The following is a 20,006-nucleotide window of genomic DNA, read 5'->3' on the forward strand; positions in this document are numbered from 1 at the left end:
AGCAGTGTATAGAGAGGATACAGCAGCATAGAAGGGATATGGGATAATACAGGAATATATAGGAGGGATGGGGAGGGAAGGGGGGTCAGGCTGTACCATTTATCCCCGGTATGGGGGGAGGGGGGTAGTGGGGGTCCGGGCGGCACATGAGGGGGGACAATGGATGATTAGGGGAGAGGGGGGGTTGATGGAACCGAAGGGGGAGGGGAGCAGTACACACGCTCCCCCCCTCTTGCTGTCACAGTGGTAGGCTCCTCCTCCCCCGGGCGGGGAATGGTACGATCCGATCCGCGAGCTGCGCCTCATTATTCCGCTCCAGCCGGAGACCCCGGAGCTCCCCTCCCCCCATGGCTGCACCACAATGACCAGCATGCCGAGCCCCGTGTGCCTGCTCGTCCTCCTCACCTGCCTGACGCCGGCTCGGAGCCTGGAGGGTGAGTCATTGTCCCCCCTGTGTAGATCTGCACCCCTCAAATATCCCTGCAAGGGACCCCCCCCCCTCTTCCATCTCTATATCATTATACCCACCCGTACCCCCTGCCCTGGAGGAAGAGAGCTGTGTGTGATGTGGGTCCTCCTGTGTCTCATGGATATATCATTATGCACCCCCCATTACCTCTACCCTCCCCCCATTGTATATATCATTATTGGGTATACCCCCTGCCTGAGGCCTGGAGGGGTGGTCAATGTGCTGTGTAATGTGGGCATCTGCCCCCCTATACATCATTATTGGGGTACCCCTCTATTGCCTTCCCCATCTAATTCTCATTATGCTCCCCCACTTTCTGCACCCTCCCCCATTGTGAACATCATTATTTGGGATACCCACTCTGTACCCCCTGCCCAGAGCCTAGAGGAGAAGTGCGCTGTGATGGGGGGCTCTCTAGACCCACTGTACCTTCCCTGTATTCCATGCATTACTATGTACCCCAATCCCATGTTATTGAGGAGACCTCCTGTTCCCTCCCCCACACCTCACATTACAACATATACCCCGACTCTGTGTGCCGTCCCACACATTACTATGTGCCCCAATGCCATGCTATTGGGGATACCCTCACCCCACTTATTACTATATACTTCATCATATGTCATGCTATTGGGGAGACCCCTGTACTCTCCACAACCCCATACATTATATGCCCCCAATGTCATGCTGTTGAGGAGAGCTCATGTACCCTCGCCAACCCCATACATTATATGCCCCCAATGTCATGCTGTTGAGGATAGCCCATGTACCCTCCTCAACCCCGTACATTTTATGCCCCCAATGTCATGCTATTATGTAGACACCCTGTAGTCTCCCCCAATTCTACATGTTACCATATATTCCCAATATCATGTTCTAAGAGAGACCCCCTTGTACCCTCCCCCACCCAACTCATTTCTTTATACCTGCAATGTCATGTTTTTGGGTTGTTGTATTATACAGATGTGCTGTGTATGGAGGTACAGTAAGATGGGTGTTGATATTTGGATTGTTGTATTATACAGATGTGTTGTGTATGGAGGTACAGTGAGACGTATGTTGATATTTGGGTTGTTGTATTATACGGATGTGCTGTGTATGGAGGTACAGTGAGACAGGTGTTGATATTTGGGTTGTTGTATTATACAGGTGTGTTGTGTATGGAGGTACAGTGAGACGTATGTTGATATTTGGGTTGTTGTATTATACAGATGTGCTGTGTATGGAGGTACAGTGAACCGAGTGTTGATATTTGGGTTGTTGTAATATACAGATGTGTTGTGTATGGAAGTACAGTGAGACGTATGTTGATATTTGGGTTGTTGTATTATACAGATGTCCTGTGTATGGAGGTACAGTGAGATGAGTGGTTGATATTTGGGTTGTTGTGTTATACAGATGTGTTGTGTATGGAGGTACAGTAAGACGTGTGTTGATATTTGGGTTGTTGTATTACACAGATATTCTGTGTATGGAGTTACAGTAAAATGAGTACAGTATTTATATTTGGAATGGTGTATTATACAGATGTGCAGTGAATGGAGGTACAGTGGGGCTGGTGTTGATATTTGGGTGATTGTATCATTAGGGCTGTGGAGTCGGTACAAAAATCATCCGACTCCTCAGTTTTATGAAACCTCCGACTCCAGGTACCCAAAATTGCTCCGACTCCTCGACTCCACTGCCCTGTGTATCATACAGATTTGTTGTGTATGGAGGTACAGTGAGACGTATGTTGATATTTGGGTTGTTGTATTATACGGATGTGCTGTGTATGGAGGTACAGTGATGCGAGTGTTGATGTTTGGGTTTTGTATTATACAGATGTGTGGTGTCTATGGCTGTACAGTGTGAGACGTGTGTTGATGTTAGGATTGTTGTATTATACAGATGTGCTGTGTATGGAGGTACAGTGAGACGTGTGTTGATATTTTGGTTGTTTTAACATACGGATGTGCTGTGTATGGAGGTACAGTGAGACGTATGTTGATATTTGGGTTGTTGTATTATACAGATGTGTTGTGTATGGAGGCACAATGAGACGTATGTTGATATTTGGGTTGTTGTATTATACAGATGTGCTGTGTATGGAGGTACAGTGAGATGTGTGTTGATGTTTGGGGTGTTGTATTATACAGATGTGCTGTGTATGGAGATACAGTAAGATGTATGTTGATATTTGGGGTGTTGTATTATACAGATGTGCTGTGTATGGAGATACAGTAAAGATGTATGTTGATATTTGGGTTGTTGTATTATACAGATGTGCTGTGTATGGAGGTACAGTGAGACGTATGTTGATATTTGGGTTGTTGTATTATACAGATGTGCTGCTGTGTATGGAGGTACAGTGAGACGAGTAGTTGATATTTGGGTTGTTGTATTATACAGATGTGCTGTGTATGGAGGTACAGTGAGACGAGTAGTTGATATTTGGGTTGTTGTATTATACAGATGTGCTGTGTATGGAGGTACAGTGAGACGTATGTTGATATTTGGGTTGTTGTATTATACAAATGTGCTGTGTATGGAGGTACAGTGACACAAGTGGTTGATGTTTTGATTGTTGTAACATACAGATGTGCTGTGTATGGAGGTACAGTGAGACAAGTGTTGATATTTCGGTTGTTATATTATTGATGTGTTGCGTACAGGGCTGTGGAGCTGGTACAAAAATCAGCCGACTCCAGCTCCAACTCCTCAATTTAAGAAACCACCTACTCCAGATACCCAGAAATTGTTTCAACTTCACAGCTCTATCAGTGCTATGGAATCGGTACAAAAATCATCCGACTCCTCAGTTTATGACACCACCAACTCTGACTCCAGGGGCCATATTCAATTAATTTTTTTTCACCTGAGTTATCTTCTAGGAGATAATTTTCATCTTCTCTGTAAACAACATTTTCATCATTTTACAACTAAAAAAGTACCAAAACGTTGAAGAGGTACTAACAAAATGGTTTTGAGTATTTTCTTGCTTGCTGCTGGTTTAAATAGCATTTTATGACAACTTCTGAAAATATCCCCTAGGAGAAAAAACTCAGGTGAAAAAGTGAATTGCATATGGCCTCAGGTAACCAAAATTGCTCCTACTCTTCGACTCCACAGCCCTGGTTATGTATGGAGATACAGTGAGACGTATGTTGATATTTTGGTTGTTGTAATATACACATGTGCTGTGTATGGAGGTACGATGAGACCTACAGGGGTTGGACAAAATAATGGAAACACCTTGAAAATCAACAAAATATATTTTAATATGGTGTAGGTCCACCTTTTGCGGCAATTACAGCCTCAATTCTCAGAGATATTAATTAATACAAATTGTGAATTGTTTCCAAAGGAATTTTAGCCCATTCTTTAGTTAAAACACCCTCCAGTTCTTTTAGAGACGATGGCGGTGGAAATCGACTTCTTGAATCTCTAATAACGACCATAAATGCTCAATAATGTTGAGGTCTGGGGATTGTGGTGGCCAGATGAGATGCTCAACTTCATTAGAATGTTCCTCGTGCCATTCTTTAACAATTCTAGCTGTATGGATTGGGTCATTATCATCTTGAAAGATGGCATTTCCCCTCCGGAAACAGTTCTTGAACCATAGGATGAACTTGGTCACCCAAAATTCCTAAATAGTCTTGGCTGTTAATTTTTCCATGAAGGAAAATCGTTGGCCTGGTGGATTTCCAAGGTATAGCACCCCAGACCATCACAGAATCCCCGCCATGTTTTACGGTTGGGAGAAGGCAGTCTGGATGAAATGCTTTTTTCGGCTGTCTCCAAACGTACACTCGGCCAGAGGTCACAAATAAGGTAAACGATATTTCGTCAGAGAAAATCACATTTTTCCACTGCTCGAGGGACCAATTTTGGAGGTTTCTACACCACACTAAACGCTTTGATACATTTGTCTTTGAGAGCAGAGGTTTTCTTTTTTTTCCCTTTTTTTAGAGGTTTTCTAATTGCAGTTCTTCCGTGGAATCCAGATTTGTGCACTCCCGACGAACAGTTTTTGTGGAAACTAGGTTCTGTAGGTGTTCATTCAGCTCTGCAGTGATTTTAGGAACCGTGGTCTTTCGAGCTTTTCTAACAATTCGATTTAGAGTCCACCGGTCTCTCTCAGACAACTTTGACTTTCGGCCACAACTGTGCTTTGCTGAGGACGTTTTCCTTCTCTTTCAAAGGCAGCCATTACTTTTAAGACAGTACCTCTTGAAATGCCAAGCATTCTGGCAGTTTCTGTTATAGTAGTGCCTGCCATACGAGCACCAACAATTTGGCCTCTTTGAAAGTCTGAGAGCTCTGCCATTTTTATAAATTATAACCAACTTTTGTTTAAATATCTGTAAAAAAAACATTATTTTAATTAAACATATCAAATAACAAAAATAATAAACAAAAAAAATTTAACATATGTCAAGTTTTGATTGCTTAAAACATGTTCAAAGATTATGATGCCAAAATGTTAGGTGTTTCCATTATTTTGTCCAACCCCTGTATGTTGTTATTTGGGTTGTTGTATTATACAGATGTGCTGTGTATGGAGGTACAGTGAGACATATGTTGATATTTGGGTTGTTGTATTATACAGATGTGCTGTGTATGGAGGTACAGTGAGACCTGTGTTGATATTTGGGTTGTTGTATTATACAGATGTGCTGTGTATGGAGGTACAGTGAGACCTGTGTTGATATTTGGGTTGTTGTATTATACAGATGTGCTGTGTATGGAGGTACAGTAAGATGTGTGTTGATATTTGGGTTGTTGTATTATACAGATGTGCTGTGTATGGAGGTACAGTGAGACGAATGGTTGATATTTGGGTTGTTGTATTATACAGATGTGCTGTGTATGGAGGTACAGTGAGATGTATGTTGATATTTGGGTTGTTGTATTATACAGATGTGCTGTGTATGGAGGTACAGTGAGATGTATGTTGATATTTGGGTTGTTGTATTATACAGATGTGCTGTGTATGGAGGTACAGTGAGATGTGTGCTGATATTTGGGTTGTTGTATTATACAGATGTGCTGTGTATGGAGGTACAGTGAGATGTGTGCTGATATTTGGGTTGTTGTATTATACAGATGTGCTGTGTATGGAGGTACAGTGAGATGTGTGCTGATATTTGGGTTGTTGTATTATACGGATGTGCTGTGTATGGAGGTACAGTGAGACGTATGTTGATATGTGGGTTGTTGTATTATACAGGTGTGCTGTGTATGGAGGTACAGTTAGATGTGTGCTGATATTTGGGTTGTTGTGTTATACGGATGTGCTGTGTATGGAGGTACAGTGAGACGTGTGTTGTTATTTGGGTTGTTGTATTATACAGATGTGCTGTGTATGGAGGTACAGTGAGACGTGTGTTGTTATTTGGGTTGTTGTATTATACAGATGTGCTGTGTATGGAGGTACAGTGAGACCTGTGTTGATATTTGGGTTGCTGTATTATACAGATGTGCTGTGTATGGAGGTACAGTGAGACGAGTGTTGATGTTTGGGTTGTTGTATTACACAGATGTGCTGTGTATGGAGGTACAGAGAGACGTGTGTTGTTATTTGGGTTGTTGTATTATACAGATGTGCTGTGTAAGGAGGTACAGTGAGACGTGTGTTGTTATTTGGGTTGTTGTATTATACAGATGTGCTGTGTATGGAGGTACAGTGAGACGTGTGTTGTTATTTGGGTTGTTGTATTATACAGATGTGCTGTGTATGGAGGTACAGAGAGACGTGTGTTGTTATTTGGGTTGTTGTATTATACAGATGTGCTGTGTAAGGAGGTACAGTGAGACGTGTGTTGTTATTTGGGTTGTTGTATTATACAGATGTGCTGTGTATGGAGGTACAGTGAGACGTGTGTTGTTATTTGGGTTGTTGTATTATACAGATGTGCTGTGTATGGAGGTACAGTGAGATGTGTGTTGTTATTTGGGTTGTTGTATTATACAGATGTGCTGTGTATGGAGGTACAGTGAGATGTGTGCTGATATTTGGGTTGTTGTATTATACAGATTTGTTGTTTATGGAGGTACAGTGAGACGTATGTTGATATGTGGGTTGTTGTATTATACAGGTGTGCTGTGTATGGGGGTACAGTGAGATGTGTGCTGATATTTGGGTTGTTGTGTTATACGGATGTGCTGTGTATGGAGGTACAGTGAGATGTGTGTTGTTATTTGGGTTGTTGTATTATACAGATGTGCTGTGTACGGAGGTACAGTGAGACGTATGTTGATATTTGGGTTGTTGTATTATACAGATGTGCAGTGTATGGAGGTACTGTGAGACGTGTGTTGATATTTGGGTTGTTGTATTATACAGATGTGCAGTGTATGGAGGTACTGTGAGACGTGTGTTGATATTTGGATTGTTGTATTATATGTTATGTATGGAGGTACAGTGAGACGTATGTTGGTATTTGGGTTGTTGTATTATACAGATGTGCTGTGTATGGAGGTGCAGTGAGATGTATGTTGATATTTGGATTGTTGTGTTATACGGATGTGCTGTGTATGGAGGTACAGTGAGATGTATGTTGTTATTTGGGTTGTTGTATTATACGGATGTGCTGTGTATGGAGGTACAGTGAGATGTGTGTTGATATGTGGGTTGTTGTATTATACAGGTGTGCTGTGTATGGAGGTACAGTGAGACGTGTGTTGTTATTTGGGTTGTTGTGTTATACCGATGTGCTGTGTATGGAGGTACAGTGAGATGTGTGTTGATATTTGGGTTGTTGTATTATACAGATGTGCTGTGTATGGAGGTACAGTGAGACGTGTGTTGTTATTTGGGTTGTTGTATTATACAGATGTGCTGTGTACGGAGGTACAGTGAGACGTATGTTGATATTTGGGTTGTTGTATTATACAGATGTGCAGTGTATGGAGGTACTGTGAGACGTGTGTTGATATTTGGGTTGTTGTATTATACAGATGTGCTGTGTATGGAGGTACAGTGAGACGTGTGTTGATATTTGGATTGTTGTATTATATGTTATGTATGGAGGTACAGTGAGACGTGTGTTGTTATTTGGGTTGTTGTATTATACAGATGTGCTGTGTATGGAGGTACAGAGAGACGTGTGTTGTTATTTGGGTTGTTGTATTATACAGATGTGCTGTGTAAGGAGGTACAGTGAGACGTGTGTTGTTATTTGGGTTGTTGTATTATACAGATGTGCTGTGTATGGAGGTACAGTGAGACGTGTGTTGTTATTTGGGTTGTTGTATTATACAGATGTGCTGTGTATGGAGGTACAGTGAGATGTGTGTTGTTATTTGGGTTGTTGTATTATACAGATGTGCTGTGTATGGAGGTACAGTGAGATGTGTGCTGATATTTGGGTTGTTGTATTATACAGATTTGTTGTTTATGGAGGTACAGTGAGACGTATGTTGATATGTGGGTTGTTGTATTATACAGGTGTGCTGTGTATGGGGGTACAGTGAGATGTGTGCTGATATTTGGGTTGTTGTGTTATACGGATGTGCTGTGTATGGAGGTACAGTGAGATGTGTGTTGTTATTTGGGTTGTTGTATTATACAGATGTGCTGTGTACGGAGGTACAGTGAGACGTATGTTGATATTTGGGTTGTTGTATTATACAGATGTGCAGTGTATGGAGGTACTGTGAGACGTGTGTTGATATTTGGGTTGTTGTATTATACAGATGTGCAGTGTATGGAGGTACTGTGAGACGTGTGTTGATATTTGGATTGTTGTATTATATGTTATGTATGGAGGTACAGTGAGACGTATGTTGGTATTTGGGTTGTTGTATTATACAGATGTGCTGTGTATGGAGGTGCAGTGAGATGTATGTTGATATTTGGATTGTTGTGTTATACGGATGTGCTGTGTATGGAGGTACAGTGAGATGTATGTTGTTATTTGGGTTGTTGTATTATACGGATGTGCTGTGTATGGAGGTACAGTGAGATGTGTGTTGATATGTGGGTTGTTGTATTATACAGGTGTGCTGTGTATGGAGGTACAGTGAGACGTGTGTTGTTATTTGGGTTGTTGTGTTATACGGATGTGCTGTGTATGGAGGTACAGTGAGATGTGTGTTGATATTTGGGTTGTTGTATTATACAGATGTGCTGTGTATGGAGGTACAGTGAGACGTGTGTTGTTATTTGGGTTGTTGTATTATACAGATGTGCTGTGTACGGAGGTACAGTGAGACGTATGTTGATATTTGGGTTGTTGTATTATACAGATGTGCAGTGTATGGAGGTACTGTGAGACGTGTGTTGATATTTGGGTTGTTGTATTATACAGATGTGCTGTGTATGGAGGTACAGTGAGACGTGTGTTGATATTTGGATTGTTGTATTATATGTTATGTATGGAGGTACAGTGAGACGTATGTTGATATTTGGATTGTTGTATTATATGTTATGTATGGAGGTACAGTGAGACGTATGTTGGTATTTGGGTTGTTGTATTATACAGATGTGCTGTGTATGGAGGTGCAGTGAGATGTATGTTGATATTTGGATTGTTGTGTTATACAGATGTGCTGTGTATGGAGGTACAGTGAGACGTATGTTGGTATTTGGATTGTTGTATTATACAGATGTGCTGTGTATGGAGGTACAGTGAGACGTATGTTGATATTTGGGTTGTTGTATTATATGTTGTGTATGGAGGTACAGTGAGACGTATGTTGATATTTGGGTTGTTGTATTGTATGTTGTGTATGGAGGTACAGTGAACCGAGTGTTAATATTTTGCACTGGTTTGGTTTATGATCCTGACAAGCATTGGGTTACACTGATGTAGGTGAAAGCATTTCGCACTTTGATATTTGGGCATAAGGAAGTACATAGGTGACTTTGAGGTGCTAGATAAGGGTCAGATCGCCGTATTTATTTGAGTTATCTACGATGACGTTTTTGCAACGTATGATTGTGATTGCCTATGACGATAGCATTTATAATATTATTATTTTTTTAATTCCTGTCACGGTGTCATTCTCTGCTTAGGAGGTCCTCCATGGTATACTCATGGCAGCGTTGTGTGTTAGGTGTATGGGACCCTCTCGCCAGCTGTATGTGTTCAGGCTGAGGTTCTGTCTACTTGATGTTGGGGTTCCATAGTGTTGGCTGCATTATTAGAATCAGAATCAGAATCAATCAGAATCAGAATCAGAATCAATTTATTTTTTCGCCAAGTAAGTTTGCACCTACAAGGAATTTGTCTTGGCAGTTGCTTAACAAACACAAACAAAAAACAATACAAGGACAGACAGTGTGTATATTACAAGTTAAGGACATTATAAGTATAGTGGCAGTAAGCAATGTGAGAATTGTTCATGTTTAGTTCTGTGCTGATTACTTTCAGTCCTAGCAGCTCTAACGTGGTTCAGCATTAAGTATGGCTACCGCTTGAGGAAAAAAACTTTTCCTGTGTCTGGAGGTTTTGGTAGCGATTGACCGGAATCTTACTCCTGAAGGCATGCGCTGGAAGATAGAGTGAGCTGGGTGAGAGGGGTCAGAGGCAATTTTGGTCGCTCTCTTTCTGCACCTGCTAGTGTAAAGATCCTGCAGGGAAGGTAAGCTACAGCCAATTATCCTTTCCGCTGATCGGATGATGCGCTGCAGCCTCCCCTTTTCTAATGCTGAGCAGGAGCTGAACCATACAGTCATGGATGATGTTATGGTGGATTCGATGATTGCAGTGTAGAACTGCACCATTAGCTTTTGAGGTAGGCCAAACTTTTTCAGCTGCCGCAGATGGTACATTCTCTGTTGTGCTTTCTTGACAATAGTGGCAGTGTTGTTGTCCCATTTTAAGTCGTTTGAGATCGTGGACCCAAGAAACTTGAATGACTCTACTTGGGTTATTGTGGATCCATTTATGGTTAAGGGGAGGTGCTGGGGGGGAGATCTCCTAAAGTCTATTATCATCTCCATGGTTTTGAGAGCATTTAGTTCTAAGTTGTTGCTGCTGCACCAGGAGGAAAGCTGTCCCACCACATGCCTGTATGCAGACTCATCCCCGTTTTGAATGAGACCAACAACTGTTGTGTCGTCTGCAAACTTCAGAACCTTAACAGATGGATCTGTGGAGATGCAGTCATTGGTGTAAAGTGAGTACAGCAGTGGGGAAAGTACACAGCCCTGGGGTTAAAGAGGAGCTGTCAGCCATACTATCTCAGAAAAAAACAAATACACATATACACATACACATAAGTAGATACATACTTTCTCTACTTACATAACATTTGTATTGCACTCTCCATGTTTTGATTTTAGTGATTTTTCTACAGTAAAAAAAAAAAAAAAAAGAGAAAATCCTTCTTAGCATTTCCATTTTAAACTGTGGCTATTTTGAAGCCAATCCTGATGTAATTTTCTCCCTTACTCTCCTCTGCCTGATTGTGTATGCATTTCCCACTCTTCACCATAGAAAGTGCATTGTCTCAGCATGAGAAATATTGGCCAATCGGAGAGGAACAGAGGTGTGGGAGGGGAAAGCAAGAGGGGAAAAAGGCTCAGCCAATCAGGCTGCATGAGTTAAGTCTGAGGGGAAAGTAGAGAAGCAAAAAAAGGACAACCCAGCATGCCCTGCAACTTCCTTTGTGCGTACTAAATTTTGTGTGTACCAAATAAGAGTCAGGTAAACTGGGGAATGATCATTTATCAACAAGAAAATTAATAGTGATTTTAACTTTTGGATTGCCTGGTTAGCATCCTTATTACTTGTTTACCAGATACAAATAAAGAATTGATTTTTTATTTTATGCCCGACAGTTACACTTTAAGACACAGGTTATTGTTATGTACTTAAAGTGGACCTGAACTTTTGCACAGGACATAAGAAAAACAGAGAATTGTACCCTGTATGTTTTTAGCAAGGCTGTTGAATCGGTACAAAAATCATCTGACTCCAACTCCGACTCCGACTTCTCAGTTTATGAAACCTCCGACTCCAACTCCGACTCCAGGTATCCAAAATGGCTCAGACTCCGACTCCTTAATCAAATACTTACCAGGGCTGCTGATTTGGTACAAAAATCATCCGACTCAGACTCCTCAGTTTATGAAACCTCCGACTCCAGGTACCCAAAATGGCTCTGACTCCAACTCTGACTCCACAACCTGGTTTTTAGAGAATTTAGCCTAATTCCCCCTTATTTCACCAGTGTAACAGGATCTCCTAGCTGTGTCAGCTGGCTGCCTCGGCAGAGCAGCTTATTTATAAACACAAGATGTTAATCTTATGTCTTCTTCCAAGAAAGCAGGAAGTAGACACACTGCAGATTTATTGCAGGATTTCCATCAGCTGTAACAAAGAAATGTTTTTCTGTAAAGGTTATTATGCTATCGCTTATCTTTTAGAGCAAAGAGGAAGTTCTGAGTTCAGGTCCGCTTTAATCACTAAAGCACAGACTGATGAGGTGTATTATAATAATTGTCTGACAGGTTATGCCGTAAGTTCATTGAAGAGGAATTGAACACATTTCACCCAGTTGCTTAGTCATAAGACGTCGCCCTTCTTCAGAGCTCCTCCGTGTCTTCTGGGCTGTCCCTGGTTTGCAGTGGTCACTCAGTACCTAGCAAATGTGAACCATGGAAGGGCAACCACAGACCTGCTGTCAGGGTAACGGGTAGCCAGTGCTCAGTGATATGTGTGGGGAGTGAAGGCTAGCAGGTCTGCTCTGACCTTACAGAAGATACACACCTGTTACTGAGTAAATAATGCTAGCCTTATTAAAGGTGCATACACACGCCATACCACCGGCAACGACGGGTCCGTCAGACCCTCCCGCTGGGCGGACGTTCTGCCCAGCGGGAGGGTCTGACGGACCCGTCGTTGCCGGCGGTATGGCGTGTGAACGCACCTTTAGAGAGAGCTGTCAGGACACACAGTACATTGCAGTGTGCTGTGTATGGGGGGGCTATATAGCTGGAAACATTACCAACAGTGGCTTCATGAGGGTCATAAAATGTGGCCTGGTGTGATGGTCTTATTTGTGGAATGTGCTGGAAAGAACTGTCCAAATGGGGCCACTGCCTGATACCCCATGTACGCTTTACATAGTCATGTCACTGACTGTCCTCAGAGGATCTCACAATCTAATCCTGTCATAATCTAATGTCCTACCATATTATTATTATGTATTTACTGTATATAGCACTGGCATCTTCAGCAGCACTTTACATAGTACATAGTCATGTCACTGACTGTCCTTAAAGGGGCTCACAATCAAATCCTATCATAGTCTAATGTCCTACCATATTATTATGTATTTATATAGCAATTGCACCGTTTGCAGCACTTTACAGAGTACATAGTCATGTCACTTACTGTCCTCAGAGGATCTCACACTCTAATCCTTTCATAGTCATATTCTAATGTCCTACCAAATTATTATTATGTATTTACTGTATATAGCACTGACATCTTCTGCAGCATTTTACAGAGTACATAGTCATGTCACTGACTGTCCTCAGAGGAGCTCATAATCTAATCCTACCCTAGTCATAGTGTAATGTCCTCCCATATTATTATTATGTAGTACTGACATCTTCTGCAGCACTTTACAGAGTACATAGTCATGTCACTGACTGTCCTCAGAGGAGCTCACAATCTAATCCAACCATAGTCATAGAATAACGTCCTACCATATTATTATTATGTGTTTATATAGCACTAATATCTTCTGCAGCACTGTACAGAGTACATAGTCATGTCACTGACTGTCCTATTATTATTATTATATCTTTACACTGAGTGGCCAACAAATTAGAGACTCCCTCTAATAACGAGCTGGTCCACCATTAGCTCTGATCACAGCTGATAATCTTCTTGGCATGGACCCAACAAGATGCTGATACCGTTGCTGAGGGATGTTGGCCCATGCTGACATAATGGCAGCTCTAACTTGGGTCAGATTGGATGGTGGCATTTCCAAGCTTTGAAGTGATCTTTTGACTTCATCCCAAAAATGCTCAATAGGATTGAGATCAGGGGGCTGAGCTGGTCATGGAAGCAGGTTAAACTTGATGGTTTATGTTGATGTTCCTCAAACCAATTTGAGACCAATCGAGCACAGTGGCAAGGGCCCACAACAGGCGTCTTTTCTATTTTTCTGTTATACCAAAGGCACTCTTGATGGTCTCCTGCTGCTAAAGCCCATCCTTTTGCAAAGCTCGTCTTGTTGTGTGCTGGGATTTGCTTTGTGATGCACCTGTCTTCAATTCAGCTGTAATTTGTCATGTTGTTGCCCTTTTGTTGCTGTGGACTATGCGTGCTACTCGGCTTTCCCCTCTCTCATTCACCAGCCTTTTTTGACCAGAGTAGTCCTCATTGCTTAAAGTTTTTCTTTCTCATAGTCATAGCCTAATGTCCTACCATATTATCATTATGTATTTATATAGCACTTACACATTCTGCAGCACTTTACAGAGTACATAGTCATGTCACTGACTGTCCTCAGAGGATCTTACAATCTAATCCCTACCATAGTCATAGTCTAATGTCCTCCTATATTATTATTATGTATTTATATAGCACTTACACCTTCTGCAGCACTTTACAGAGTACATAGTCATGTCACTGACTGTCCTCAGAGGAGCTCACAATCTAATCCTACCATAGTCATAGTCTAATGTCCTACCATATTATCATTATGTATTTATATAGCACTTACACATTCTGCAGCACTTTACAGAGTACATAGTCATGTCACTGACTGTCCTCAGAGGAGCTTACAATCTAATCCCTACCATAGTCATAGTCTAATGTCCTCCTATATTATTATTATGTATTTATATAGCACTTACACCTTCTGCAGCACTTTACAGAGTACAAAGTCATGTCACTGACTGTCCTCAGAGGAGCTCACTCATTCCTACCATAGTCACAGTCTGATATCCTACCATATTATTATGATGTATTTATATAGCAGTGACTTCTTCAGCACATTACAGAGTACATAGTAATATAATTGACTGTCTTCAGAAGAGCTCACAATCTAATCCTGCCATAGTCATTATCAAATCTTCTACATTATTAATATTATGTATTTATATAGTAATGACATCTGCAACACTTTGCAAAGTTCATAGTAATGCCTCTGACTTTCCTCAGAGGAGCTCACCATCTAATCCTACAATAGTCGTAGACTAATGCCCTACTATATTATTATTATTATTATTATTATTATTAATATGTATTTGTTTAGCACTGACATCTCATACAGCATCTTACAGAGTATATAGTTATGTCACTGACTGTCCTCAGAGCAGCTTGTAATTTAATTTCTAGCATAGTCATATTTTTAAGTCCTACCACATTATTATTATTATTATGTATTTATATAGCATTGACATCTTCTTCTTCTTCTTCTTTGCAGAGTACATAGTTACGTCACTGACTGTCCTCAGAGGAGCTTACAATCTAATCCTGCCATAGTCTAATGCTGAGCCATTTAGATGGCTCGATAGATAATTTCCGACATGTCCGATCTCTCGATCGAGCGGGAGAATCGAGTGGCAAAATCGAGCCGTGTATGCCCAGCATAATCCCCTACCATATTATTATTATGTATTTACAATATATTGCAATGGCATCTTCTGCAGCATTTTGCAGACTGCATAATCATGCTACTGACTGTCCTCAGAAGGGCTCACAGTCTAGTTCTACCACAGTCCTCAGTGTTCTCCCCAGAATTATTTTCCAGCCGGGTGGCATGAAATAGTAGCCGGGTGGCATGAAAAAGCAGCCGGGTGGGTAGAGATGAAAATGCAGGGCAACTCTGCTTACAGCATAGGAGGTGGTGAGGAGGTGAGCCAATGACAGCCGGGTGGTCACCAAATCTAGCCGGGTGGAGCACCCGGCTAAAAGAGCCTGGGGAGAACACTGGTCCTACCACAGTCATAGTCTAATTTTCTATCATATTAATATTGTGTATTTCTATAACACTGACATCATCTGCAGCACTTTACAGAGTACATAGTCATATCACTGTCTTCAGAGGAGCACACAATCTAATCCTGCAGTAGCCATAGTCTAATGTCCTGCCATATTATGATTATATATTTACTTAACACTGAAATCTTCTACAGCATTGTATATAGTACATAGTCATGTCACTGACTGTCCTCAGAGGATCTTATAATCTAATCCTACGATAGTCATTATGTAAAGTGCTACCATATTATTATTATGTATTACCGGTATACCATATTATTAGTATCTATTTATATAGTACGTACAATTTCTGCAGCACTTTACAGAGTACATAGTCATGTCACTGACTGTCCTCAGTGGAGCTTAAAATCGATTCCTACTATAGTCATAGTCTAATGCCCTACCATAATATATTATGTCACTTACTGTCCTTAAAGAGTTTATAATCTAATCCTACCATAGTCATAGTCTAATGTTTTACCATATTGTTATTATGTATCTATATTGCACTAACATCTTCTGTAGCACTTTACAGAGTACTAATTCATGTCACTGACTGTCCTCAGAGGAGCTCACAATCTAATCCTATTATGGTCACAATTTAATGTCCTACCAAATGACGATTGTGCATTTATATAGTACTGACATCTTCTTCAGTATTGTATAGAGTACATAGTCATATCACTGTCTGCCCTCAGAGGAGCTCAGAATTTTATCCTACCATAGTCATAGTCTATTGTCCTACCATATTATTATCTTTATGCATTTATATAGCACTGGCATCTTCTGCAGCACTTTACACAGTACATAATCATGTCACTGACTGCCCTCAGATGAGCTGAAAATTTGATTTCTAATATTATTATGTATGTTTATAGCACTGACACGTTCTGCAGCATTTTGGACAGTATATAGTTATGTAACTTACTGTCCTTAAAGTGAACCTAAAGTCAGGCGAAAAAAATGAGATTAACTCACCTGGGGCTTCCCTCAGCCCCCTGCAGACGATCGGTGCCCTCGCAGCTCCGCTCCGATGTCCCAGGACCCGCCGGCGAGCACTTCCGGTTTGGCCGTCACCGGCCGACAGGCATGGGAACGCGAGTGATTGTTCGCGTTCCCAGCCTGTATATCGCCCCCTATGCTGCTATTGCTGAGGGAAGCCCCAGGTGAGTTAATCTCATTTTTTTCGCCTGACTTTAGGTTCACTTTAAGAAGAGCTTACAATCTAATCCTACCATAGTCACAGTCTAATGTCCTAAAATATTATTATGTATTTATATAGCACAAACATTTTCTGCAGCACTTTACAGAGTACATAGTCATGCCACTGTCCTCAGAGGAGCTTGCAATCTAATCCTACCGTAGACATAATCAAATGTCCTACCATATTATTATTACTATTATTCTGTATTTATATAGCACTGACATCTTCTACTGCACTTTATAGAGTACATAGTCATGTCACTGACTGTCCTCAGTGAAACTCACAATCTAATCCTACCATACTGCTAATTGAATGCCCTACCATATTATTATTATGTATTTATATTATTATTATTGGTTTATAAAGTGCCAACATATTCTGTGGCGCTGTACAAAGTAAGAAACGAACTTGGGATACATACCGTAATAATTACAGACAAACGGTATACACCAATATACAAAATACAGGATTGGTACAAAATGAAAATACAAAATTGGTAATAACAGTGACAAAAGTAACATGATAATTAAAATGTATAATGGATTCCAAGACTCAAAAGGGGAGAGAGCCCTGCCCTTGCAAGCTTACAATCTAATAGAATAGTAGTGACATCTTCTGCAGCACTTTCCAGAGTACATTGTCATGTCACTGACCATCATCAGAGGAGCTAAGAATCAACCTTAATCCTACCATAGTCATAATCACTGCAGCACTTTACAGAGTACACAGTCATGTCACTGACTGCCCTCAGAGTGGCTCACAATCTAATCCTACTATAGTAATAGTCTAATGTCCTACCATATTATTATTATGTATTTATACAGCACTGACATCTCCTGCAGCACTGTACTGAGTAAATAGTCATGTCACTGACTGTCCTCAGAGGAGCTCACACTCTAATGCTGCCATAGTCCTAGTCTAATGTCCTACCATATTATTATTATTATGTACTAGCTGATTGCCCGGCGTTGCCCGGGTATGTATTTGGCTGGTGTCGGCTCCACCCACTTTTTCTAACCCTAACACACAATTACTCAATGACCAAGTTTGTGAGCTTTGTAGTCTTTGGCATCAATAATTTGCATTGAAATGAAAAAATCTGATTGGCTGTGTGTGGCTCCACCCCTTTTCTGAATTTGAACCCCAGTCACCCAATGACCAACTGTACTAGGTTTGAGGCCTGGGACATTGACAGTGCAAGAATGGTAGCAATTAAATATTCCCTTGAAAAGCAATAGGTGAAGCTTAATACAATTTTGTAGGCTCCACCCACTTTTCTGAATATTAATCCCAGTCACTGAGTGACCAACTGTGCAAAGTTTAAGAACACTCCCATTAACAGTGTAAGAATGGCTGCAGTTTACATTTTCCCAGTGAAATTTGTATTTGTCTCCACCCACTGATTGCCCGGCGTTGCCCGGGTATGTATTTGACTTGTGTTGGTTCCGCCCACTTCTTCTAACCCTAACGCACAAACACTCAATGACCAAGTTTGTGAGCTTTGGTGTCTTTAGCATCAATAATTTGTATATTCCCATAGAAATTAAGCAAATCAGATTGGCTGTTTGTGGCTCTTCCCCTCTCCAGCATTTGAACCCCAGTCACCCAATGACCAACTGTAGCAGGTTTGCAGCATCTGCTATTACCAGTATAAAAATGGCAGCAATTTAAATATTCCCCTTGAAAATCAACAGGTGAATTTTGATTGGCTATTATAGGCTCCACCCACTTCCCTGAATATTAATCTCAGTCACCCAGTGACCATCTGGCAAAATTTGGGAACCCTGCCATTAACAGTGTAAGAAGGCCCGCAGTCTACATTTTCCCAGTGAAATTTGGTTTTTGCTCCGCCTACTTTTTGTAACCTGGACATACAGTCACTCAATGACCAAGTTTGTGAGCTTTGGGGTCCTTGGCATCAATAATTTGTATTTTCCCAAGAAATGAAACTGTTTGTGGCTCTGTCCCCTTTTCTTAATTTGAACCCCAATGACTAACTGTACCAGGTTTGAGGCTTGAATGGTAGCATTTTTAATATTCCCCTTGAAAATCAACAGGTGATTTTGATTGGCTTTTTTAGGCTCCACCCACTTTTCTGAATATTAATCCCAGTCACCCAGTAACCAGCTGTGCAAAGTTTGAGAACCCTGCCATTAACAGCGAAGAAGGGCTGCAGTTTACAATTTCCCAGAAAAATCTGTTTTTGACTCCATCCACTTTCTGTAACCTTGACACACAGTCACTACTCAATGACCAATTTTGTGAGCTTTTGGGTTCCTGGCATCAAAATTGTTTGAATGGAAGCAGTTTATCCAAAAAAAGAAAATTTGATTGGCTGTTTGTGGCTCCACCCCTTTAGTGAATTTGAACCCCAGTCACTTGATGATCGACTGTAGCAGGTTTGAGGCCTCTGCCATTAACAGTGCAAGAATGGCTGCAGTTTCAATATTCCCCTTGAAAATCAATAGGTGAATTTTGATTGGCTCTTGTAGGCTCCTTTTTCCCCCCGAATATTAATCCTAGTCCCCCAGTGACCAACTGTGTCAAGTTTGAGAACCCTGCCATTAACAGTGTAAGAATAGCTGCAATTTATATTTTCCCATGTAAAAAGTTAGTTGTTTTTGGCTCTGCCCACTATTTCTAACCTTGACATACAGTTTATGAGCTGTGGGGTCTTTGGCATCAATAAGTTGCATTTTACCATTGAAATTAAACAAATCTGATTGGCTGTTTTGGCCCACTCCCTTTTCAGAATTTAAACCCCAGTCTCCTAGTGACTGACTGTACCAGATTTAAAGGACTCTGCCATTAAGAGTGTATGAATAGGAGCAATGTAAATATTCCCCTTGAAAATCAAAAGGTTAATTTTGATTGGCTGCTGTAGGCGCCACCCACTTTCCTGAATATTGGTCCCAGTCACCCAGTGGCCAACTGTGTCAAGTTTGAGAACCCTGCCAATAACAGAATGGCTGAAATCAATCTAAAAAATCAGATTGGCTGTTTGTGGCTCCACCCACTTTAGTAAATTCAGACCCCAGTCACCCAATAACTGACTGCATCAGGTTTGAGAACTCTGCCATTAACAGTGTAAGAATGGTAGCAATGTAAATGTTCCCCCTTGAAAATCAATATGTAAATTTTGATTGGCTGTTTTTAGGCTCCACCCACATTTCTGAATATTCATCCCAGTCACCCAGTGGCCAATTGTGTCAAGTTTGGGAACCCTGCCATGTAAAAAATTAAGTTGTTGACGCCGCACACTTTTCTAACCTTGACATACAGTCACTCAATTATCAAGTTTATCAGCTTTGGGGTCCTTGGTATCAATACTTTGTATATTCCCATTGAAAAATAAACAAATGTGATTGGCTGTTTGTGGCTCCGTCCTCTTTCT

The 20,006-nt window shown here is 41.1% G+C and overlaps 1 protein-coding gene across 6 annotated transcripts in view; it reads left to right on the plus strand.

The window, feature by feature from the left end:
- Window positions 1-287: 287 nt before the first annotated feature.
- Window positions 288-20,006, plus strand: part of EPHB2 (EPH receptor B2) — a 165,267-nt gene continuing 145,548 nt past the window's right edge. For 5 of the 6 annotated variants that reach the window (XM_068241562.1, XM_068241564.1, XM_068241563.1 and 2 more), the window contains exon 1: window positions 288-434. In XM_068241562.1, coding sequence (XP_068097663.1) covers window positions 362-434 — 73 coding nt within the window. In that variant the 5' untranslated portion in view covers window positions 288-361. The remainder of the gene's footprint in view (window positions 435-20,006) is intronic. The other variant, XM_068241567.1, reaches the window with a different exon arrangement.

Source organism: Hyperolius riggenbachi, chromosome 6 (genome assembly GCF_040937935.1).
Source record: "Hyperolius riggenbachi isolate aHypRig1 chromosome 6, aHypRig1.pri, whole genome shotgun sequence".
Taxonomy (NCBI): Eukaryota; Metazoa; Chordata; class Amphibia; order Anura; family Hyperoliidae; genus Hyperolius; species Hyperolius riggenbachi.